At 41.6% G+C, this 25,375-nt stretch overlaps 1 protein-coding gene across 1 annotated transcript in view; it reads right to left on the reverse strand.

Annotated features, from left to right (window-relative positions):
* The window catches only part of cacna1ab (calcium channel, voltage-dependent, P/Q type, alpha 1A subunit, b), a 148,201-nt gene that overhangs the window by 50,503 nt on the left and 72,323 nt on the right, over positions 1 to 25,375 (reverse strand). Inside the window, exons 25-31 of the mRNA XM_034688888.1 lie at positions 9,918 to 10,017; positions 9,183 to 9,343; positions 7,228 to 7,365; positions 6,918 to 7,119; positions 6,661 to 6,825; positions 2,966 to 3,076; positions 2,589 to 2,672 (exon numbers count right to left, since the gene is read on the reverse strand). Of these exons, the coding sequence (XP_034544779.1) occupies positions 2,589 to 2,672; positions 2,966 to 3,076; positions 6,661 to 6,825; positions 6,918 to 7,119; positions 7,228 to 7,365; positions 9,183 to 9,343; positions 9,918 to 10,017 (961 nt within the window). The remainder of the gene's footprint in view (positions 1 to 2,588; positions 2,673 to 2,965; positions 3,077 to 6,660; positions 6,826 to 6,917; positions 7,120 to 7,227; positions 7,366 to 9,182; positions 9,344 to 9,917; positions 10,018 to 25,375) is intronic.

Here is a 25,375-nt window from a genome sequence, read left to right on the forward strand (position 1 = left end):
CAAAGTACGGCCCGGGGGCCAATTGCGGCCCAAGGTCCATTTATTTATGGCCCCAAGCTTCCATCTTAAATTGTGTTATTTATAGCAAAGAAATGAATCACCTTCTGAATCATCTGTACATTTGTAGTTTCTTTCAAGCGCACAAACAAAACTAAAGTCAATCCAGAATTGTCTTAAAAAGCTTCATATGGACTCCCTGTCTAAAGCCAAAGCTCTGGGGATTCTGCAAGATGGCAATAAAGAAGAAACACAAGAACTCTTAAAGCTGACAGGTTTTCATATGAATTTTTTTTATCATTATGTGAAAATGTTCTTGATGAACACTAAAAGTCCAGAAGACACAAAAGAGGACACAAGACAAGATCAAAATTAGGAAATTGTGCAGAAAAGGGAAAAATTTGGTGCAGAAAAAATGTTCAGAACTCAGGAAAATAATCATTTTGTTCTTAATGTGTTGTCTGCTGGTCAGAAAAGTCTTAAAAACAACATGAAAAAGAAGTGTGATGAAATCCAGATCGTGATCCTGCCTTAGGAAAATAATAATACATGATTTTTCCCACATTGCCCGACCCTCATGAAAAACAGTTTCCTCCAGAAGAAGATAACGTTTGCTAATGTTTACATGGCTTGTGGGAAACTGAGGACTTCCTAGTTACTGTTTTTTAAATAGATATTTCACATAGAACATTTAGGATTCCAAAGTCTCAGTAGGAGCCACTGGCCCTGAGGTATTCTGACAACATCAAATGTGGCCCTCTTTGAAAAAAGTTTGGACACCCCTGGATTACATGAATAAAAAACGTACGATGACTCTGATCTTAACTCACACTTTCATTTTCTACAAGCGGAGATAATTACCGTACATCTGCACAACATTAGAGTGCAGTTATATTAATGTAGTGTATGTTGTAGTTGACAATTTCACCACTAGATGTCACTGTTGGTATATTACACTAAAGATTAATTATCACTATATCAACATGCTTTGTCATATTTAAACTTTATGTTGCTGTTTGAGGATTAACGGGAGTTACAGCACTTATGATTAGCTGTTAGCTTGTTTAGTACTCAAAACAAACACCACATCAAGAAAAAAGCTGTTCACTGATTGGCCAAACCGAGTGATCATATATGTGACACAAGTTAAGTTACAAACTAACTTGTTTCTATGTGTGGTTTCACCCTGATTTATACTTCTGCGTCGAAATCAACAGCGTAGACTATGCCTGAGGTCCACGAAGCTCCCGTACCTACGCAGAGGCCTACGCACATAGCTGACGAAAACCTCCTCCAAAATGTAACTACGAGTAGAATCAACATGGTCCGCAACCCTGTGATTGGTCGGCTCGATGGCATTGTACTTCTCACATTTACCGCACTTCTGGGATCCCGACTCATCCTCTCTATTCTTCATGTAATCATGTCTGTATGAGAAACAGAACACGCTCTTAATCACTGTGGAGAAGCAAACAGAGGTCGTAGCAGAGCCAGAAAAAGGCGACCGGACTATCAGAGAGACCACACTGCCCTTCAAGCGTTTCGGCGGAGTATTGCTGTGCGACACGGACACATCGACGCGCAAGTATGTGGTGCAGGGTCGACGCAGAAGTATAAAATCAGCCTTTAAGATGAACCTTACATCTCTGTGGTGAAACCAAATAATGACGCAACTTAAGTTACAAACTAACTTGTATCTACGTGTGGTTTAAGGTGGACTTTACACCCTAACTTAGGACTCAACTTATGCAGAGCTGGTGCAACGGGCCCCTGAAGTGTAGCTGACATCTGAGAGAGGCTGAGGTTCTACTGAATTCTAGTCTAATATCTACAACTATATTAAAACACACAGAGACATGCTGATGTACAAACAAAACATCACAAATAACAGAGAGGTAAATATGAAATGTGTTCACACTCAACATCCTGTTAACACTGATACCAATCCCCATGTAACCCATGAGATTTAACTGTCTGTTCTCTGGTTGTAGGACTTTGTAGTAGCCCTGATGAAGGCCTCACACATAGGCATGTTTTAACTCTGACTCTGTAGCCCTGGAAAGTAAAGGCTTTACATTTTAAGACCCTCTGGTCTTTGAAGAAAGAACGTTTCATGTTAATTTGCATGCTCACAAAGAGAGTTTTAGCAGATTGGTGCAAAGTTCGGTGGAAAGATAGCTTTGTGTAAGTCAGAATTATGCAATATATCATTTCGTTCTTTCCAAGTTTTCACTTCTGAAACAATCACAAGGACTTTTTCTATGAAACACTAATAAATTAACAGATAAATGATACATCCAAAATATAAATTTTGCTTACAAGGGGGGATTTGAGAGGCAACTGGTGGCGTCTTAGGGGTGATAACTACAAAACATGACACTGGGTGCCTTCATGATTAGACCAGAAGGGGATAAAGTGAACTAAACTCAAATTTGGGGCCTCCTTTGAATAAATTCTAAATGCATAGTGACTAAGAACAGCAAAGGAATGAGAGGCTGAGTCGTCTTTTGTGTTCCATGTACCAAAACCCTCACTATAGTTCAACTTCTGCAAATAAGTGTAACTTTCTCCCAACACTCCCAATCACTTACCCATATTTCTGTCACTAAAATATCAGTGATGCTTCCAAGCACGGACACAAAATCAAAAATGTTCCAAGCGTCTCTGAAGTAATTCTGTGAGGAAAGAGGAGACAAAAGGAGAGGCGTTAAAAGACCAGAACAGAGAGCCGAATCAGGTAACCCATCGCATCCTCCAGCAGAGGCCTTTGAGGTACGTGCCTCTGGCCTGGGGTGCTGCTGGCGGTGTTTGTTACCTTGGAGACGGACTGAATTCAGGCTGATAGCGTGACTGCCGTGCGGCACGTAACGCTCGGGGTTGTTCGGGGACAGGGAGGAACATGCTCTAGATCTGTCTGCTAAAATAAGCAGGTCCATAAATGAATAATGGGATGACGCTCCGGCCTTACCAGAGGGCCGAAAGCGATGATCTTCAGGATAGATTCCATGAAGAAGAAGGTGGTAAACACGATGTTCAGGTTCTTCAGGACTTCATCGTATGTCCTGGATGCACCGTCAAACTGAGAGAAACAAAAGATGGAGAGAGTGTGTTAACAGTGGAAACAAAGGGGAAGGAAGAAGCAGCACACCTTGCTCCAGGTAAATATCTGTGAGAAGGATTATTACGTCTATAACAGAGCTAAATTAGACAGCTCGACAGCTCACTTTCTTTCAACTCTCACATCAATAGCATAACCCGGTCTGCACATTTCCATCTCTGGAACATGAACTGTCTCCGCCCCTCTCTCACCCCTCACACCACTGCCATCCTGGTCCACAGTCTCGTCACCTCCCGTATCGATTATTGTAACTCACTCCTCTTCGGTGTCCCTCACAAATCCCTCCATAAACTTCAACTGGTCCAAAACTCTGCAGCCCGCATCATCACTAGAACCCCCTCCTTTCTCCACATCACCCCCGTCCTCCAGCAGCTCCAATGGCTACCGGTCAAACTCAGAATCAATTTCAAAATCCTCCTTTACACATTCAAGGCCATCCACAACCTCTCCCCCCCCCGTATCTGTCTGATCTCCTCCACATCGTCACCCCCTCTCGCTCCCTCAGGTCTTCCTCCTCTCTGTGCCCCCCTGCCCGTCTCAGCACCATGGGGAGCAGAGCTTTCAGTCGCTCTGCTCCCCAACTCTGGAACTCACTCCCACCAGACATCCGAAACTCTGACTCACTACCCCTCTTCAAATCAAAAACTCAAAACCCATCTGTTTCAAACTGCATTCCCTGCTTCATTTCCACTGCTTCATTTTTAACTAGGTGTTACTTTGCTTGTTGTTTTTATTTATTATATCGTGTTGTTTTATTTATTGTGTTTTAATCTGTCTGTAAAGCGACCTTGAGTGTTTTGAAAGGCGCTTCTAAATAAAATGTATTATTAATATTATTAATTAGAGCTGTTTGTAGTTTGATTAGAGATATTCATTTCCAGTCATCGTCTCCTTAAACTGAAGACATGACCTGTGATAAGGGAATGCTTTCTTTTTAATGTAGTGTCAAGTCCAAAAGTTGCTTGGATGCAAAACTTAAATCAACACCAGAGAGCAGAAAAAAGACGCTCTGATTAATTTGGCATCCCAGTGTAACAAAAAGAAGTCTCTCCTGCACGCAATCTTATCTGTGCAATAACCTAACTTATCTATGCATAAGTAGAAAGTGTATGTACGTATATTTGTTATATTTATATTAGATTTTTACCTTTAATATAATTCTATTTTAATACTGTAAGTGCATTGTCGATTCCTGTCAGTTGTTGTTAGCTGCTGTAACAAAATAATCTCCCCCCAATCTGGGATCAATAAAAGTATCTTATCTTTTCTTATTTTAAGAGATTTCAGAAGTTAATAGGAAGAAATACATTTAGGTGCAAGGTCAGGCCTTCTATTCAAATAAATATGAAAGCTTTGTACCAAGACGGCGGATATAAATGAAGCTGAATTATATTTTAATAAGGCGGTCAAATGATGAATCTTCTCAGTCTCAATTAATCACATTTTGGCCAAAGTTAACTCATGATTAATCTCACACTTTTGATCTCTTCTTAATCTACTTTAGAGGAAGATTTTTCAAGATTTTAATATTTTTATCCACATGGGAGTGGATCAATTTGCATATTTAAAAAAAAAAGAAGTCTAATATTATTGCAACCAATCCAGAATAATGACAAACAACTGTCTAGAGAATTCTCCAGAATAAACTCAAAGGTAGTGCAAATTCAAAATCTGCAGAAAGTAAAACATGGCAAACCCACTGGACGTATTTGTTTAAATTGTTGTTATTATTATTGTTGCATATATTGTGTTCTTAACTTTAAGATTGTTGGGCGGCTTTGGAGTCGGGGCTGGGGTTGGGATAAGGATGGGGGGGTTCTTTTTATTTGTATATATATCTTTCTTTTATTCTTATTTATTCTATTCACAAGATACTACTGGACAGACTTGAAAACTGGGTGGGAATCTCTGGTGCAGTACTAAATTGGCTTAAGTCCTATTTAAATGACCGGGACTATTTTGTGTCTATAGGTAAATACACATCTGAGCGGATGAAAATCGTATGTGGAGTACCTCAGGGATCCATTCTGGGGCCTCTACTATTCAACATCTACATGCTCCCCTTAGGTCAGATAATAAGAAACAACCAAATAAAATACCATAGCTATGCAGATGACACACACATTTACATCACCATATCACCAGGGGATTATAGTCCCATACAAACACTGAGTAAATGCATTGAACAAATCAATGACTGGACGAGCCAGAATTTTCTTCAGTTAAACAAAGAAAAAACTGAAATGATTGTTTTTGGAGCCAAGGAAGAAAGGTTAAAGGTTACTGCTCAGCTCCAATCTGCACAGATGAAATGTTCAAACCAAGCCAGAAACCTTGGTGTAGTCTTAGACTCAGACCTTAATTTCAGCAGCCACATTAAGACAATTACAAAGTCCGCCTACTATCACCTTAAGAATATATCAAGGATTAAAGGACTTATGTCTCAGCAGGATGCAGAAAAACTGGTCCATGCATTTATCTTTAGCAGACTAGACTACTGTAACGGGGTCTTTACAGGACTCCCTAAAAAGTCCATCAGACGGCTGCAGCTCATACAGAATGCTGCTGCTCGAGTCCTAACAAGGACCAAAAAAGTAGACCACATTACTCCAGTTCTTAGATCCCTACACTGGCTTCCTGTCTGTCAGAGAATAGACTTTAAAATCCTGCTGATGGTTTATAAAGCACTGAATGGTTTAGGCCCAAAATACATTGCTGATCTGCTACTACTTTATGAACCACCTCGACCTCTGAGGTCATCAGGTACTGGTCTGCTTTCAGTCCCTAGAGTCAGAACGAAACATGGTGAAGCAGCGTTTAGTCATTATGCTCCACATATCTGGAACACACTCCCTGAAAGCTGCAGGTCTGCTCCAACTCTCACCTCTTTTAAATCAAAGACTAAGACTTTTTTATTTGCCACTGCCTTCCTATCTTAGATTATTTTAACCCACTTTAAATTAAAATTTTAATGTAATTTTTAATATATTTCTAATTTTCCTTTTTTTTTTCTGTTTTATCATATTTGTCATTTTAATTGTGTTCTTTTATGCCTGTCTGAATGTCTCCAATGCTTTTAATGTTTTAATGTAAAGCACATTGAGTTGCCCTCGTGTATGAAATGCGCTATACAAATAAAGCTGCCTTGCCTTGCCTTGCCTTGAATGCAACATTTCTAACACAAAATAGTGTCCAACTTTACACCTGTACAGGTAAACTAAACATCCTGTTTTTGGAAGCAGCTCAACATAAAACAATGGAACTCATGCATCACAACAACAGACACATTGTGCATTAGGTGGACTACATTGGTCAGTTAAATTTTCAATCATTCAGAGATCATTCCTTTCATTCTTCACACTTTCTTTCACAAATTTAGCTGGGAAGCCTGACAAATATTGCTGCAAATTCAAGAGTAGAATAATACAGTGCTCTGAGAAGGTGGCACAAAAAGCTTAATACTCTCCATCATTCAAAAGTTCAGTTAATGCAACAACTCCTGCAAATCAAAGAATCTGAGTTAGTAAGAGGAGACAGGCTCGTACCTTCATCATGAGGACGATTGTGTTGAGCGCGATCAGAGCCATGATACTGTACTCAAATGGCGGGGACACTACAAACTGCCACATGCGATACTGAAAGCTAAGTTTATTTTTCGGCATGTGGCGAGTCAGGGGTCGGGCGTTGATGGCGAAATCTATACACGCCCTCTGTGGACGAAGAAGGGAGAGGATTAAAGACGTTGTTTATGTTTGTTTCTCTTTTAAGATGCTGCAAAAGTAACGTCTGAATCTTTCCTCACCTCATTCTTTTCTAAACTATAGTCTTCCATCATTTTATCCCCCTGTTCCTGGAAGGTGATGATGATGAGGGCCACAAAAATGTTTACGAAGAAGAAGGGAAAGACAACGAAGTACACCACGTAAAAGATGGACATTTCCATCCGGTAACCTGGGCTAGGGCCCTGATTCTCATAGGTGGAGTCCACTGAGTGCTTTAACACCCTGCGAGAGGGGGGAGAGAGAGAATAAAACACAACAGATTATCACATTAGTTATGTGTTCAGGGAGGTGTTTCCTTTTATTCTGTATGTCTAAGTGCATTCCACTCACTGCGGCCACCCTTCTCCAGTCGAGACAGTGAAGAGGGTGAGCAGGGCCCAAGCCACGTTGTCGTAGTGGAAATCGTACTTCTTCCACTCCCGCTTCAGGGCTTTGACCTCATCTCTCTCATACTCCAAGTATTCTCCCCTGAAGGACAAAACACAAGGTTTGGAATCAAAACACATCTGTGTTAGTCGCTGAGAAACATCACAATTTAATGCACATAACACACAAACTGAAAAGTTGAGGTAAGTCCAGTCTGGAAGAGGAACTATTTCTCAGTGCAATATATCTTACAATGCCTAGAATGTCCTCTAGGTGGCAGCATCTGCACAGCTTTAATTAGCTATTTTCTCAATCTCTATGGCACCAAATGAGCACCAGATTAATAATGACTTTATGGTAGGTTACTTTGAGAGAACCATCCAGGACTGAATCACAGTTCTGTCTTCGTCACAAGCAGTATCAAAAACAACTTAGACAAGTTTTGTTGTCGGCAAAACTTCTCAAGAAAGTTTGTGGTTCCAGAACTAGGAGGCCAAGTGAACATGTGTGAGGCTCATTGGAAAGCCAGCACGCTCCAGTTTGTCAAATATGCTCACGTAGGTCAGATATCAAACACAACCTACCCAAACCTTTACTCCAATATAAAAGAAAGCATCTCTGAGTCAGGATACTACATTAAATATCCACATACTTTTACATTTTGCAAACTACATGTGTTTAAAGTTTTAAAGTAGAAATTGTGCTGGCGCTGGTGACTTCTAGTTTGGGCTTCAGTGGCATTTCCAATCAGTAACCCTGATCTTTTTTCATTCTTACTTAAGATAACTTTTGGGGCTTTCTACCTTTATTTGATATGACAGCTGGATAGCAGGAAATGTGGGAGGAGAGAGAGAGATAACATGCACCATACACTGCTTAAACCAGCAATCAATCCTACAACCTCCAGGAAGCAGTTAAAGCTGAAACTAACATGTGACTTCCACCAGATCCGTGTCCGGTTGGTCTCTGAGCCGGCATCCGGCAAAAATAATACATTTTATTTATAAAAGCGCTTTAAAAGATTCTCCAAGCGCTTTACAGGAAAATAAGATAAAATTATACAATAGAAAAGCAAAGGAAAACAGTGAAAAAAAAAAGCAAAGAAGAGCAAGGCAGCAACATAAAACAAAACAAGAAAAAAAAACAATCAATTATAGTTTAAAAGCCTTTGTTAATAGGTGTGTTTTGAGTCCGGATTTGAATTTGGTGAGTGAGGGAGAGAATCTGAGGTGTTGGGGGAGAGAGTTCCAGAGGGTGGGGGCAGTGACAGAGAAGGCCCTGTCCCCCCAGGTTCGGTGCTTGGGTTTGGTGAGAGGGGTGAGGAGGTTGGCGTTGGTGGAGGGATTATATGGCTGCAGAAGGTCGGTGAGGTAGGAGGGAGCTAGATTGTGGAGGGCTTTGTAGGTGATGAGGAGGATCTTGTACTGAATTCTTGAGGGGATGGGAAGCCAATGGAGGTTCTGGAGGACTGGGGTGATGTGGTCTCTGGAGCGGGAGTGAGTGAGGAGGCGTGCAGCTGAGTTTTGTATGTATTGTAATTTGTTGAGGAGGGTGTTGGGTGTACCGTAGAGGATGCTATTGCAATAATCGAGAAGTCTTGTGTATCTGATCCGGAGGGCTCCGACCTGCCGGATCAGAGACGCAGCCGGAACGCAACAAAGCGGATCCAGTGGAAGTTAACACATTGACTAGAATAGAAACCTATCAGATCCATTGCCGTGATGGATCAGAGACGGACCGGACACAGCTCTGGTGGAATTTGGCCATAATACTGTAGATTATTTTAACAGTAGTTGAAAAGCATGTACTCCTGCTGCACTAAATTGTCCTTTTACTTAACAAAGCTGACTAAAGATCCTTTAAACTAATCTTTAGAAACAAAAATCTCATGGTGTTGTAGACTTTGTCTCTGAACCAACCTGCAGTCGCGCTCAAACTCTTTGGATTCGTCCGTGCAATAGAAGAACCGGCCTTTGAACAGCTGGACGGCCACCACCGCGAAGATGAACATGAACAGCATGTACACGATCAAGATGTTCAGTACGTTCTTTAGAGAGTTGACCACACAGTCAAACACAGCCTGGGAAGCAGAAAGAGACACATTTACAAACATATTACAAACACATTTTATGGCGTATTAACCAGCATGCTAAATGTTAGCTGAAATGATCTATACAGTAAATGTTGACAAGAGACAGTTTGGCTTCCTTTTGAATAAATATAAAAGTCTGTAACGTCTTACAGTTTGTATAGTTTGCTGTATTGGTCCTATTTTCAGCTATGTCTCAACATTTGATTCACAAATACTGTGGGTTAGGGTATGGCAAGAACTCTGAGTGGTTAGGGTTAGGGTAAGGGTTGGGTGTGGGGATAGGTTGTGAAGAAGCCCGACAGGTTAGGGTTAGGCGTGAAGGCCACTGACAAATACTATGGGTTAGGATTAGGCAAGAACCCAGAGTTGTTTGGGTTGGAGTCAGCATTTCCAATATGGCCACCGCCTTCTTTGGGCTTCATATTGCCTCTTAAGAAACCAATGGGAGATGATGCCTATGGTTTATACAGTCTATGTTCAGTCACAGGAAATTAACAGAAATTCAAAGAAGGCTCCAAAAGATTTCAAAAGCGCATCTCAGCTGAACTCAAAGAAACCTTACCTTTAGTTTTGGGAGGCGTTTGATGGTTTTTAGAGGACGCAGCACCCTCAGCACACGAAGGGACTTGATTGTACTTATGTCTTTGCCCTTGCTGCTCCCTCTGCCGGTCAGCCAAAGAAAAACAACAACAGACAATTAGAAGGCAGAGCGGAGGGATTCACCATCTTCACACGGCAGCTGTTATCCCTCTGACGACATGACAGACTGGGAAGCTCGAACGCTGCTTTAATGTCGTACTGCTCAGATTGTATAACTATAGGGAGTCTGATAAATCCTTATTACTATACCACTTACCCGATCCATGAGGAAATGAAGACGCTCACGTTAGCATTCAACATCTTCCTAGCTAACATTAGTGTTTGATAGTGTTAGAAGCTCTTATAGGAAAGGCGTAGGTTTAGAAGTAGCAATAATGCTAGCTATCCAACAGTAAAGTGCGCTTGCTAATGCTAATGTCAGTTAGTATTGTTTTTGGCTAACATTAGTGCCATTTCACAGGAATGCTAGCTAGAAAGTTGTTGAATTATTAGCTGTTTCTGTTAACAAGTGTTTTTTTTAAACTCATTTTCCACCATTAAACAACAGCTAACGTTAGCATTCAACATCTCCCTGGCTAGCATTAATGTTTGAGAGTGTTGGAAGCTATAATAGGAAAGGCGTAGGTTTAGAAGTAGCACTGATGCTAGCTATCCAACAGTAATGTGTGCTTGCTAATGGTAATGTTAGCTTATGTTGTTTTCAGCTAACATTAGTGCCTTTTCACAGTAATGTTAGCTAGAAAGTGGTTAAATATTAGCTGTTTCTGTTAATAATTATTTTGTTTAACTCATTTTCAACCATTAGACAACAGCTAACATTAGCATTCAACATCTTCTTAGCTAAAATTAGTGTTTGATAGTATTACAAGATGTAATAGGAAAGGTGTTGGTTTAGAAGTAGCACTAATGCTAGCTAGCTAACAGTAATGTGTGGTTGCTAATGGTAATGTTAGCTAATGTTGTTTTCAGCTAACATTAGTGCCATTTCACAGGAACCATAGCTAGAAAGTGGTTGAATATTAGCTGTTTCTGTTAATAATTATTTTGTTTAACTCATTTTCCACCATTAGACAACAGCTAACGTTAGCATTCAACATCTTCCTAGCTAACATTAGTGTTTGATGGTGTTACAAGATATAATAGGAAAGGTGTTGGTTTAGAAGTAGCACTAATGCTAGCTAGCTAACAGTAATGGTAATGTTAGCTAATGTTGTTTTCAGCTTACATTTTTACCTTTTCACAGTACTGTTAGCTATAAAGTGGTTGAATATTAGCTGTTTCTGTTTATAATTACTTTGTTTAACTCATTTGCCAGCATTAGACAACAGCTAACATTAGCTTTTAATTACTTTCCAGCTAACAACCTACATTTTATTGAATGTTAGATAGATTCAAGATTTATGTTGGCTAAGTAGAAGTTGTAAGATAACATTTGCTGTCGTGACTAATCTGTTAATTGGTCATAAGATCTATTTCTTTGAATTTGTAAGTTGTAGGAAACTACGTGAATGTGAATGATGTTAGTCCAACATTACTACAGCATTTGAGCTTCCCAGCCTGAGCGTGTCGTCAGAGGAAAATGGCTGCTGTGTAAAAATGGTGAATAAAGAAATGGAACAATCTGCTAATATCATCAAAAGTGTGTGGAGGGGTATGTCCTCAAATCTTAAGTTACAGTGTGGTGAGAGATAACACATGATATGACAGTTGCAGTAAAGAACATTTCATCACTTAAAAAGATTTTACAGTTTTTATCTTCAGCAGACAGAGAAACGTTGGAGTGCACGTCAAACATGAAACCAGTGGGAAGGGAAGCGATCAGTTGCCTGACTGTTTGGTTTCATGGACTTCAAGAGGCATTATTGTATCTTTCATCATCATCATCATCATCATTGCCATCATCATCATCATCATACAATAAACATTCAGTCATTCAATATCCACAGGCATCTCCCGGCAGAGTGCCCAGCCAAACCTCTTTCTTTCTTTTTCGGTCAAACGTTGTTTGTGGTTCTTCGGAAGAAATGGGAGTTTTAAAGATGTGGACACATGAGGTTTTAAGTATTGCATGTCTTAGATTATGTACGTATAATCCTGAATCTGGAATACATTAAATGTTTCACATAGCTTCCTTTCATTTAAATCTAGATTAACGGTAAAGTTTGGGTTTTTTTATCAGCCGGTACTGCAACCTGATTGAAGGGAGCAAGTACAGGAAATGGAGGCTATGCAAGACTCTTGGGACATGTGATGCCTTTTTTGCAAAACATGGTATCGCATGTCAAACAACACCAACAAACACAATGCACCAATAGCGTCAATGAGCCGTGAGAGCGACAGCAGGGGTCGATTACAAGCCGAAAGACAAACTCCCCTCGGTTGTGAATTTTAATGCGCTTGTTCCCGCCCGGATCCCCATAACTGAACATTTTGCTCATGATTTGTGTGCCCATAAACCAATTTCAAGAGAGGAGAAATTGGGGTTGTCGGGGGAGGAGGGGGGGGAGTAAATAGCCGAGTTGATCTTTACTGTAAGTGGATGGGCGGTTTGAAAAAAGACAAAAGAGGCATGAGGCACTTGGACGCCTGCCAGACCTGAAGCAGAAGCGAGGTCGTCCATCAAGGCTCACGCTTTGACTATGAACTCCCGTGGCAGAAAAACGAAAGACAATTCAATTCCAGGCTGATAGATTGAGTCTGAGCCGTGGAAGTGTGTGTGTGTGTGTGTGTGTGTGAGAGAGAGAGTCTGAGTGTGTGAGTGAGAATTGATCGATAATCAATAGGCCTTCCTCTGAAGTTGAGCAGGACTGAGGTCTCTCTATCAGAGCAGCTGGAGAGTATTAGAGTAAAGCCCTGTAAGGCCAGAGGTGTTAAAAATTAAAACATCCTTACACACACACACTTAGGAAGTCACACACACACACACTCAAACACACTCTACATTAACAGGGGCAGCTGCTCTTTGAGTTTCATGTTGGATCTATGAGCGTGTTTGCACTGTTAAGCATTCTGTCACTCTACTTAAAGCTGATTCCTTACATGAATACCAAACGTTACACCTGTCAGACCAAACAGTGGCTGTAAAAGCTTCTGTAGTTTGTCCTTTAAGAACAGCAGCTGCTACAAGCTTGGATCTGTATCGACAAAGACACCAAAAGTGAGGTCTTTCATGGTGGAGACAGTCTTTCAAAGCGCTCTGACAGCATACAGCTCATCCATATGGTGATCGTGCCGCTTTATTCTAAGAGTCACATGGTAACACTTCAATGTGACCGAGTGAGTTTCATCCACCATCCTGTTTTTCATTTAATGTTTTTGAGACTCAATTCCTAATCCCATTAAAGTTACTAACCATAGGCCTTTCTGGAGTCCCTGAGCTCCCTTGTCTCATAGGTTCCTCTGGATCTCTGCTGTGGACCGGAGGGTCCGGGAGGCAGACACCCTCTCTACTTTTAAGAGTAAGCTTCAAACTTTCAAGTTTGCGCTGGCTCAGGCTTCAACCAGCTCTTAGTTATGCTGCTATAGGCTTAGACTGCTGGGAGAACTGGCACACTGGGATCCTATCCCCCTGTCTCTTACTTTAACTCTCCCCGTCCCATTAAAGCTACTAACCATAGACCTTTCTGGAGTCCCTGAGCTCCCTTGTCTCGTAGGTTCCTCTGGATCTCTGCTGCTGTGGACGGCAGGGTCCGGGAGGCAGACACCCTCTCTACTTTTAAGAGTAGGCTTCAAACTTTCAAGCTGGCTCAGGCTTCGACCAGCTCTTAGTTATGCTGCTATAGGCTTAGACTGCTGGGGGAACTGGCACACTGGGATCCTATCCCCCTATCTCTTACTTTAACTCTCCCTGTCCCATTAAAGTTACTAACCATAGACCTTTCTGGAGACCCTGAGCTCCCTTGTCTCATAGGTTCCTCTGGATCTCTGCTGTGGACCGGAGGGTCTGGGAGGCAGACACCCTCTGTACTATGAAGAGTAGGCTTCAAACTTTCAAGTTCGCGCTGGCTCAGGCTTTGACCAGCTCTTAGTTAGACTGCTATAGGCTTAGACTGACACACTGGGATCCTGTCTTTCTCCCTCTCTCCTCTCTCTGCCTGTCTCTTACTTTAACTCTTCCTGTCCCATTAAAGTTACTAACTATAGACCTTTCTGGAGTCCCTGAGCTCCCTTGTCTCGTAGGTTCCTCTGGATCTCTGCTGTGGACGGGAGAGTCCGGGAGGCAGACACCCTCTCTACTATTAAGAGTAAGCTTCAAACTTTCAAGTTTGCGCTGGCTCAGGCTTCGACCAGCATGCTGCTATAGGCTTAGACTGCTGGGGGAACTGACACACTGGGATCCTATCCCCCTGTCTCTTACTTTAACTCTTCCTGTCACATTAAAGTTCCTAACCATAGAACTTTCTGGAGTCCCTGAGCTCCCTTGTCTCGTAGGTTCCTCTGGATCTCTGCTGTGGACGGCAGGGTCCGGGAGGCAGACACCCTCTTTACTTTTGAGAGTAGGCTTCAAACTTTCAAGCTGGCTCAGGCTTTGACCAGCTCTTAGTTAGACTGCTGGGGGAACTGACACACTGGGATCCTATCCCCCTATCCCTTACTTTAACTCTCCCCGTCCCATTAAAGCTACTAACCATAGACCTTTCTGGAGTCCCTGAGCTCCCTTGTCTCGTAGGTTCCTCTGGATCTCTGCTGCTGTGGACGTGCCAGACTCCAGCTGCTGCAACTACTACTATCCGTCTCCCCACTATCATCTCTCTCTCTCTCTCTTCATCTCCATCTATCCCTCTCTCCAACAAGGTAGGTCTCAGCAGATGTGTGTCTAACATGAGTCTGGTCCTGCTGGAGGTTTCTGCCTGTTAAAGGAAGTTTGTCCTTGCCACTGTAACTTGCTAAATGCTGCAAAGTGCTCTGCTCATGGTGGATTAAGATGAGATCAGACTGAGTCCCGTCTGTAAGATGGGACTGGATCTGATCCGGTCTTGATATTGGGTCTTTGTTGATAATAGAACATAGAGTACGGTCTAGACCTGCTCTGTTTGGAAAGAGTCTGAGGAGAACGTTTGTTGTGATTTGGTGCTTTATTAATAAAGATTGATTGATTGATTTAAGTGTTTGAGAGAATTGGGATGGAAGGAGTTACTATGGGAGACTTATTGTTGACTTTTAGAACCATTTATAATACTAGGAAGATACATGTTTCACCATATGAGTCTGCAGGGAGTTGACTAATAAGAACAGCTCTTATCAGTGTGAAGGACAGAACGAAGAACTTTTTACAGCCACCTTGAAAGTCTTCATGGTGCAACAGTTTGATGACTCAAATATTAGAGAGAAGTGTAAGGATGTGGAGATTTTCGGGCACTTGTTTCTTTTCTTCCTTTAAGTCCTCGGGTATCAAATCAAACCGTTGTGCTGCCCGGACGGCGTTCTATGGGTTTGTGAAGAATAACTGGCGGTACAATGTGGCGACAATGAGCACGAACGATCAGAAGAACAAAGAAAGAAAGAGAGAGAAGCCAATTTGATTCGGTTGGTGGAGAGCGGGGGCAGAGCGGAGGAGTAGCAGGAAGAGGGAGGGATGAGGAAGAACTTTACCGGGTGGTGCTCCTGTTGAGTTTCACCGATGGTGGAGACAGCGAGAGTCAGTGAAAGCGACAGAAAGAAAGACAGTGACAGAGACAGAAGTAAAAAGGAGGAGGAGGAGGAGGAGGAGGAAGGACGGAGAGGAGAGGAGAGGAGAGGGAAAAAACACGTAGAAAGACAGACAAACACATAAACAGAGACACACATAGATAGAGAGAAAGACACACGAAGACACACACGAGACAAGAGAGAGGGGGTTTGGCAGAAACAGGAAAAAAAGTACATCCATATGAGAGACAGACAAAGAAGGAAGGACAGCAAGATGGACAAACCTGCTTAGAAATACCCCCCCACCCACCCACTCAGGTACACACATCACTCAGTCTCTTAACACTCCCCCCTCCCACACCCACTCATGTCTTCAGATGACGGGACGGGATGTCCACATACCTGTCTGCTAACGTTAAATTAGTGGAGCTTCAAATGTTGTATCTTCTACTGCACATTAATAATTGTTATTGACTTTGAGAGATCAAGATGTTTACTTTCAGAACATGAAGTCAACCATGAGGAAATACTGGGGCACATAAATCTGGTGAAATAGACCTCACTGTCCAGAAATAATAATTTTCTTGTAATTAAGCTAATCCGATTATTCTTCAAATGAACCCTACATAATCTGACACGTTGACCTTATTGGATTAACATTGTTATCTCTTAAATATATGGCGTACAATAAGAACAAATGATTTCTACATTTTGAGTAAACCTGAAAATTAGTTCCCTCGTAGGCCGCCATCGTTACTTACATTGGGATGTCAATTGGCAGCTCCGCTTTCGATGTTCCCAAAACGTTCCCTGCCAGGGTGACGTCAACTGGGCCACTTGAACTTTGACGCGAGTGCAGTGTCGCTTATGAAGGAGTAACTCTCAGTTTGGATTGAAATTAAAATAATCAGCGAGGTGAGGAGGCCTGCTCATGTCCCCCAGTTTGGGGGATTCGAATGGAGCAACCATAGCTCTCCATTACAACCCCTCCACTGGCTCCTTGTTATCTTTAGTCCAGTTTGAAATTCTCATTCTCTCCTACAACTCCCTACACGGTCATCGATTACTTAGTTGAACTGCTCCACCCTTACCAGCTGACCAGTTCCCTCAGATCTGAATCATTACACCTACTAACTGTCCCACACACTCACCAAAAGTCCCAAGGTGACAGAGCCTTCTAGGCTGTAGCCCCAAAGCTGTGGAACGACCTGCCTACATCCTTACACTCTGCAGGATCAGCTGATATCTTCAAAAAGCTTGTAAGAACTCACCTGTTCAGACGAGCATTTGGATAATTACGGTTGACCAGCTATACAATTTTAACTGCAGTTTTATTGACCCCCGTTTTTCTCTTTTGACACTGTTTGTGTATTGTATCTGTGTAAAGCACTTTGTGACATTCTTTGTCTGTGAAAAGCGCTATACAAATAAACTATTATCATTATTAGTATTATAGCAGAGCTGCCAATTGGTGTCACAGTGTCTGTAACAAATGGCGGCCTACAAGTACTTCTTTCTCTAATTTTCTCAAACTGTAGAAATCAAATGTGTTTTTTTTGTACAGCATACATATAAAATATGTTAAACTAACAAGGCCAGCATGTCTTTTTCTGTAGGGTTCCTTTTGAAGCAAAAATAAAATGCTTCAAACATCCAAAAGTTTAAAATAGCTAAAAAATGATCGGTGTAGGCTGGATTTTCAAAATAAAACCTACAGACGTTGTATTTTTGAGTTTAATAGTCATATTTGTAAAGCTAATGTAGCTTGTATTTTAATGCTATTTAAGTTTTTGTGTATTTGATTTGAGAACATTTTAATCTCTTAGATTTTGGTCTTTCTACTTTTCTATTCCTAACTTAGCTTAGCTTAAATTAGCAAAAATGTAAAACCTACAGATGTTGTATTTTTGAGTTTAATAGTCATATTTGTAAAGCTAATGTAGCTTGCATTTTAATGCTATTAAATTTTTTGCGTATTTGATTTGAAAAAGCTCTTAGATGTTAGCCTTTGTACTTTTCTACTCCTAGCTTAGCTTAGCTTAAATTAGCAAAGGTTGACTTATTGTAGATTCAATTGCAAAAGCTACCACTGATGTCCTTGGGTGTTTCAGAATGCATTCAATACAGAGGGTTTTCTACTACTTGATTTTCTTTTAAATGCATTAATTCTTAAATATTATACTGCAGGCTAAGCTCAGTTAGCAAATCACCTGAGATAATGTGTCATATGTAAAATATGGACTAATTCTTTCCCCTTGGATTACAGCTCATTGGGTTTTAACTCAACAATAACTCTGAGGTAACTTCTGAAGATCTTTCATTAAGGCACTTCAGTGAAACCTCGCCCCCCTGGTCGACACCCTCCTCGTACAAACCCTCCATCCCTCCTGGCAGTCTTCATCACTGCTACACCAGCTCTATGAAGAATTACCTTCACGGTTGGAAGAGGAATCTCGATTGCTGCATCCATTTACACCGATTCTTATCTTATCACACCATAATGATCAATTAGACCAGGCCTACAGCACAAATTGCCCTCATTAGATGTGCAATCATCTAGTGGGATTTTATCAAAGCTCTACTTGCATGCAAGTCTGCACAGGGGCAGCAATGAAAGGCTGGTTCCAGGTTTTCTTGACATGTTTAAGCACATAGGGGGTACACTCAGGACATCCATCATGAGTGGAGACTCAAGAAACCAGGATTTGTGTGTATTATCCCATACACACACACCATTAACAGAAAGAAAAATGCATCTCACAGAGTACTGCAACAGCATGCAGTTCCCTGTTTTCATTCAGAGTTTATCTGGAGGATGAAGGGAGCCAGAAGCACATTTAGTTGTGTTAAAAAACCCATAAAAATACGAAGCCATTGCACTCTGACCATGCTAGCACTTGTCCCCGTACAATGGTTCTGTCATGTACCTGCTTTGGACAAAATTTCATGCGTCAAAAAGTGAAATTTCAAAAAAGGTGACTGTGTGAGTCTTTGCCCCCCGGAGGAAGCAAATCTGTAGTGTAGCTCAGCCTTAGAGCAGATGGTGGGAGCGAGAAGGCAAGAGGAGGAGAGATGATGAGAGGAGGAGACAGGTTGGAGATAAGAGGCGATAGGTGAGGGGGACCAATGATGGGAGAGCATCCTTACGAGGAGGACGAGAAGGACAGAGAGTTCGAAGGGGAAGGATGGAGAGGAGAGACGAGTGGGAAGGGAACCAGCAGAGGAGGGGAGGAGGCATCTTTACTTTGGCAGGGAGTCATGCTGTGGAGGGTGCAGCAGTGGAGTGATTTTCACATTACAGCTAGTTGTGGTTGACTGATATTTAACTCTGATTGAACAATTTCACTTATTGCTAAATATTTCTAAACATCATGTTAAGTTGTCTGTGACTGGTGATGTCTCAAGGCTTTGGATTTGCAAATTTGTTGCATGTGAAAACTCAGATTTGGTCTCACAGAAATACGTGACATGAACATGTCTTTAAACCACATTCTGTGTCGGTGGCAGGTACGTGTTGGCACCAATGAAATGATGCCAATGGGAAGTCATTGAAGATAATATTCTACAGTTGACAGAGGGAATCTCAAGGGAGTCTGGTGACCAAGTGCAAAGAGCAAAAAGTCTGCTTAGGGTGGGAACCTAACCAAAAACTTGTGTAGCTTTAACATGACCAGGTAGTTGTATGTCATATATGTAGCTTAAATCATATTCATACATCAGTACCATCAAGGGGCAACCTCCTGTCTTAAAATATGAAGCCCACACAGAAGTGCTAAAAACTGCAGTTCCTTAAGCGTCCACTAGAGGCTGGCTGCAGAAACACCAGAAACCACATACACATCCATTCAAAAAAGACTATCTTTACAACCATAATGAGCATGTTTACAGCCTGTTTTTTTTAGAACTCGTTATTTTGAAGATATTTAACTTATGAGTTTTGCCCAAATAAGGGCGTGGCTGACTTGATTGACAGGTAGGCACCCTGTAGCTGTTAGCGAAAAGACTAAAGGCCCGCCTCTTTACCACACACTAGCTCAGATGAAGTAGTTTAGTTGCGTATAATCAAACAAGTAGTCTTACTTCAAATACAGTGGTGGAAAAAAAGTTTTTGGACACCCTGTGCATTTGTGAAATATTGCATTGAGAATCACTCTTAGGTGTTCAAGTGCAATTTCTTTTTGTACAGTCGCAGCCAGGTTTATTAACTTTTATGTTCAGTTTTTTTTTTTAAGTTATATTTTTGGCTTTATTCAATTTATTTGACAGGACAGCTGAAGAGAGACAGGAAGTGTGGGGAGTAGAGAGTGGGGGAGGACATGCAGGAAATGGTCGACCGGCCGGGAATCGAACCGGCGACCCCTGCGACGAGGACTGTGGCCTCTGTATGTGGGGCGCTTAGACCGCTAGACCACCAGCGACCCATTTTTGTTCAGTTTTGAACACATTCTCTGTTATTTGTTGACTTTGATACCGACAAGTTGAGAACTGACATATTGGAACTGTCAAGAATTTAGTTTTGTTAGTTTTTCTTGTAAACAATAAACAAAAAATATATATAATTTGTATTTGTTTATGTCTGCCTAATGCTTGAAAGACAAAAAAAAATGTTTTCCCAAATATTTCATGACAATATTTGAGATTGTGTTAGACTTTAAGGGTGTCTGAAAACTTTTTCCCACCACTGTATATCCTAACATCACATAGATAACTTCAAACACATCAATATCTGTAGTGAACCACCCTTTAATTCAAACCGAGTCATTTTATGCCTAGTGGCTCTGTGTCACTATGTAAAGGTAACTTAAAGTAATGTTATATGAGATGTAGCTTAATGTAATTGCATCAAATCGCCCTTAACAAGCAGCTTTGATGGTCATACAGCACCACGTGATCACGCCATAGAAAGGCTACAGATCCACCACACAGTGCTGTGTCAAGAGGCTGTGGTCATTTCATGTATTTCTGTGATATCAGGTGAAAACATCTTCTAACGTTCGATCTGAAGGCTCAGCTTCAGCCGTGAAATGTTAAATCAAAGTTATATATCACTTTAAAAATTATACCACCTGTGTCCTGAAAGCTTAGCTCTTTAAAAAAAAAAAAAGGTTGTATGTGCACCTTCCTCATTCTGTTTGATGTTTGCTTTACTTCTGAAGCTTTTTGAGTTTCCTTTAACAATGTTTACTCTGCATTCAGACTGCCAGCAACCACGTCTCTGTAACACTGATTAATAACTGAGTTTGTTTGTGAGCATGTGAGGACATGCACCAAGAGGCTGTTGTTTGTTTGTGATGACAGCTTGTCTCATTGTTAAGAGAACCATTGTTAGGACTGACTGAGGTTTGCTGGCAGTGTGCTGGCGGTGTAAACTCTGAGTGACAGTGACATTTAGAACGGGACTTATATTCTGCAGCAAAATAATGTTGTTGTTAGTAATGTGGGGCATTGGGAGATACCAGAAAACCTAAGAGACTTGGACTGCTCCTTTTCATTCCTCATATACATATTAATCAAAACATTGAACAATTAAAATTGCACTCTTATGCTGACGACACTGTGATTTACTGCTCAGCATCCACTCTACACCAGGCTCTCCCCCAGTTAAAAACGTCTTTTTTACAACTCAATATTTTTATTTTTTAATATTAAAAGTTGTTCTAAACCAAGACAAAACAAAAGTCATGCTCTTCCTTCAATCTCCACCTCTAGATAGCTTGATATTTCAATTGATGAATCTCACTTTTACACCTCGTATTGAGCAGCTGGTGAAAAGACTCAAACAGAAACTGGGTTTTTATTTTAGAATCAAGTCCTGCCTTTCTTTGGAGTCCCAAAGGAGACTGACCTTTGACACTTTTATGTCTGTTTTAAAACCCTCACTCATCACTGTGTCCTCTATGAACTTGTTAGTTGGTCCTGCTTGTCTGCACATATAGTAAAACCCTGCTGCAGTCTTATTTACAAGTCTATTTTAAATCTACTTCCCTCGTATCTTCTAACCTACAACAGACAGAGGCGTACAGGAACTTACAATCTTCAGTCCCATGACCTTTTCTTACTGTCCACTCCTAAGGTCAAGACTGAGATGGGATTAAAGGCATGTAAGTTTGTTGTTCCTGTTACTTGAAATTACAAAAAGACCAGAAACTTAAGGATCTGGTCTCATTGGAGGGTTTTGAATGACTTGGATGCACACACATCTGACTATAGATGTTGTGCTTTATATATTTATGACTGTGATGGACTTGCTTAACTTTCTATTAAGTGTTTAAAATGTTTTATATTCATGTCATCTATCATATTTGTCCCAAACTCTGAACTCTAGGGAGTGTGCCTTTGTTCCCACAGCCCTTTGTTCCCACAGCCCTATGTTCCCACATTCTGCTGCTGATCCAAAGCTTGATCCTTAAGGCAACTGGACTGGTAGAAATTCTTGAAGACGTTTCTCACCTCTCCTCCGAAAGGCTTCTTCAGTTCTGACCAGACTTTGGAAGAGCTTGAAGATATAAGCCACTAACAGGTGTGTCTTCCCCAGTCTGGTCAGAACTGAAGAAGCCTTTCGGAGGAGAGGTGAAACGTCTTCAAGAATTTCTACCAGTCCAGTTGCCTTACGGATCAAGCTTTGGATTACCATGAACCTGGATGACTGAGAACCTTCACAGACGTTCTGCTGCTGATCGAAATGAAATTACTCATTCATTCATTAACTATAAAGTGCTTCCAAAACAAGCTTTAGGGAGGATAGGGCTTAAATTGAAGGGAGATGTAGGAACACAAGACCTCATTTTGAAAATGCCCTAAAAATGTGGGACCAGTGGGCTGTGGGAACATAGGGATGACCCTGAACTCTACCCTGCTGTATAAATGTATAAATGTGCAGCTCAAAAAAGTTCCCCACAAATGCAATTAGTGCCCGACATAGTTCAAAGTTAGTAGCCTTATTTTACAAGTGGATCTGTGGATTTATGAGAGACGTTAAAGGTGACATATCACGCTTTTTTCATCAACATATATTGGTCTAAGAGGTCCCCAAAACATGTCTTTAAAGTTTATGCTCAAAAAAACACTTTGAAATCAGATTTTGGTCTGCCTGAAAAGCCCTCTTCTTCAGTCCTCCTCAGAACACTCTGTTTTCTCTCTGACCACGCCCCCTCAGGAAGTGGATGTGCCTCGGCTCTCCAGCACGTTGATCTAATGTTTACATGTTGGCTGAATATACACGGCTGCTCAGAGATCGCGTTACTTCAACCCTCTGAATCTGATCCAGAATCTGATCCTGATGGAGAGGCGCCTGTAGCAGGACCTTTCTGAAGGATTGGTCACAGATTTAGTGTTTCTTGTTGTTTTATCTATCAGTATGTCGACGTGTATCTTGGTATACAGCTACGAACATGTAGCTATGTGGCTATGCTAACTAGCGCTAGCACTTATCCATGGCAAATATAAATCATCCACTAGATCTTCAAATCTGCAGACGTGGGGAGTAAAACCAACCTCTGCCAGAAAGGCAGCAGGACCTTTCTGAAGGATTGGTCACAGATTTAGTGTTTCTTGTTGTTTTATTTGTCAGTATGTCGACGTGTGTCTTGGCACACAGCTACAGCTACGACTTGTAGCTATGTAGCTATGCTAACTAGCACTAGCACTTATCCATGATAAATAAAAATCATCCACTAGATCTTCAAATCTGCAGACGTGGGGAGTAAAACCGACCTCTGTGTTTATTAAGACAGCCTACAACTAGCATGCCTCCCTCCTAAGCTCCTTGTTAGCACACCTGTGTGCAGGGAATGAAAAACGGAGGAGGGGTTCAGTATTATTTTATACAGTCTATGGGCTGAACAAGCTCCGAGCTCTGACTCCGTGACAGACCGGATATTGTTGTTACATAACAAAAACACAGAAGTCTGAAACGGCTCGTTTCACACACATTTACAGAAAGGTGGAGAAATCAAAACAGGGGCAGAATGGATTTTTTTCATTCTCGAGGGGTTTGTAGACATGCCAGGGAAACATATTTCAGGTAGAGAACCATTAAAAAGTCCATTTTGCATGATATGTCACCTTTAAAAGATTTACTCAGTCCTTCAAAAAATCTTGTGGGAGGATAGGGCTTCAATTGAAGGGAGATGTAGGAACACAAGGCCTCATTTTGAAAATGTCCTAAAAATGTGGGACCATCGGGAGAACTCTACCCTGCTGTAAAAATGTGCAGCTCAAAAAAGGTTCCCCACAAAGTGCAATTAGTTACAACTGTGCCCAACTTAGTTAAACGTTAGTACCCTTATTTTAAAAGTGGATCTGTGGATTTATGACAGATGCTAAAAGATTTACTCAGTCAGTAAAAAAAAAAGCCTACGAGTGTCAAAAACAGATGCGTGATATGAGAAAGAATTGCATCATCAAAAGAAATACTTTTTGTTTTGGTTTTGCCGGTAAGAAAAAAAAAAGTACCACACCAAAACAATTTTCATTTCTTAACCTTAGTTCATACCACCTCAAGCAAATGTGCCTCTTGTTGTGGCACCAATGCATTCTCATTGATATTTGACACAATGGTGACACCCGTGAAATAAGCTTTGCATTCAGTCTGTACACATTTGGACTGTAGCTATCAGCTCTAACATCCACAAAACATATGTATCTGCTGCACGTTTTTTAGCCTGTGACTGACTCTGAACAGTGTTGTTATAGCTCTCAGTGATGCCTTCTGCATCACGTGTGTTCAGGTTCATGCAGTCACTGAAACAGACATGCACTGAACATCCACAGAGGCGAGGAGGATGCACACACAAGCTTTTTTTTTTGTCTCTTTTTTTTTTTCTCAATCAGTCTTCAGACGTACATTCAGTCCCTCCAGTTGCATTTACCATACATATTAACATATGTATTTGTTTATTTACTGCCTTAGCATAATAACAAATCATTCCACCCACCACATCCTGCCCCAACATGCCTCCCTCCTTCCCTCCCTCGTTCAGTCTGACTTCCCCGGGTCGTGCAGAGGAAGGAGAGTTAAATACCTGAGCCTCCGGGTACGTTAACATGGTCGGAACGACGGGTGGGTGGGTGGGTGGGTATGTGTGTTTGAGTGTGTGTGGGTAAAAGAGAGAGGGGGGGAGGCGGGACGGGGCGATGACCCGTGGTGATGTTCCTCCCTGTGTTGAACAGATAGCCTGGGCTCTTAAAGGGTTAAAGGTGTCTGGGGAGCCCTCACCCCCACGGACTGACCGACAGGGACCTCCAGCCGGTGGGGGGGACGAGAAAAGATGAAGGGGGGGCAGGAGAGAGGGGGTGTGGCTGGTTTGGACAGCAGAGTGTTGGCTTTAATGGTTGTTGGAGAGGTGTGGTGGACAGGTGTGTGTGTGGTGGAATTTGGAGGAGCGGTGTAAATAATAACAGATTATGGGGTTCAGTTAGACAGTGATAGAAGCTGGGGGGTTTGGGAGGGGGTGGACAGGAAGCTAGGAAGCGATGGGTCACACTTGTTCCCAACATACAGCGTGTAAATCCAATCAAAGCATGCTTTAGCTCGAACCACTATTGTGCATTGGGTACAGCCTCGTAAACGCAGACTGCTAACTCTGTGTTCAGACCAAAAGTGAATCAATTTGGGTCCCAATAAATGCAGAAGTTTGGTTGACAGAACATTTGTTTTTATACCAAGCAACCCCCGCCAAAAAAGGACCCTTCCAGATAAATCCTAAAACTGGAACTTCCGGTGAGCGTGGACCATGTAGGACGTGTTTTGCGCTAGCTCCTCTGGAATGTGATAACTTTGCACTTTAACTA

This window comes from Notolabrus celidotus, chromosome 7, assembly GCF_009762535.1.
Source record: "Notolabrus celidotus isolate fNotCel1 chromosome 7, fNotCel1.pri, whole genome shotgun sequence".
In the NCBI taxonomy this organism is placed as follows: Eukaryota; Metazoa; Chordata; class Actinopteri; order Labriformes; family Labridae; genus Notolabrus; species Notolabrus celidotus.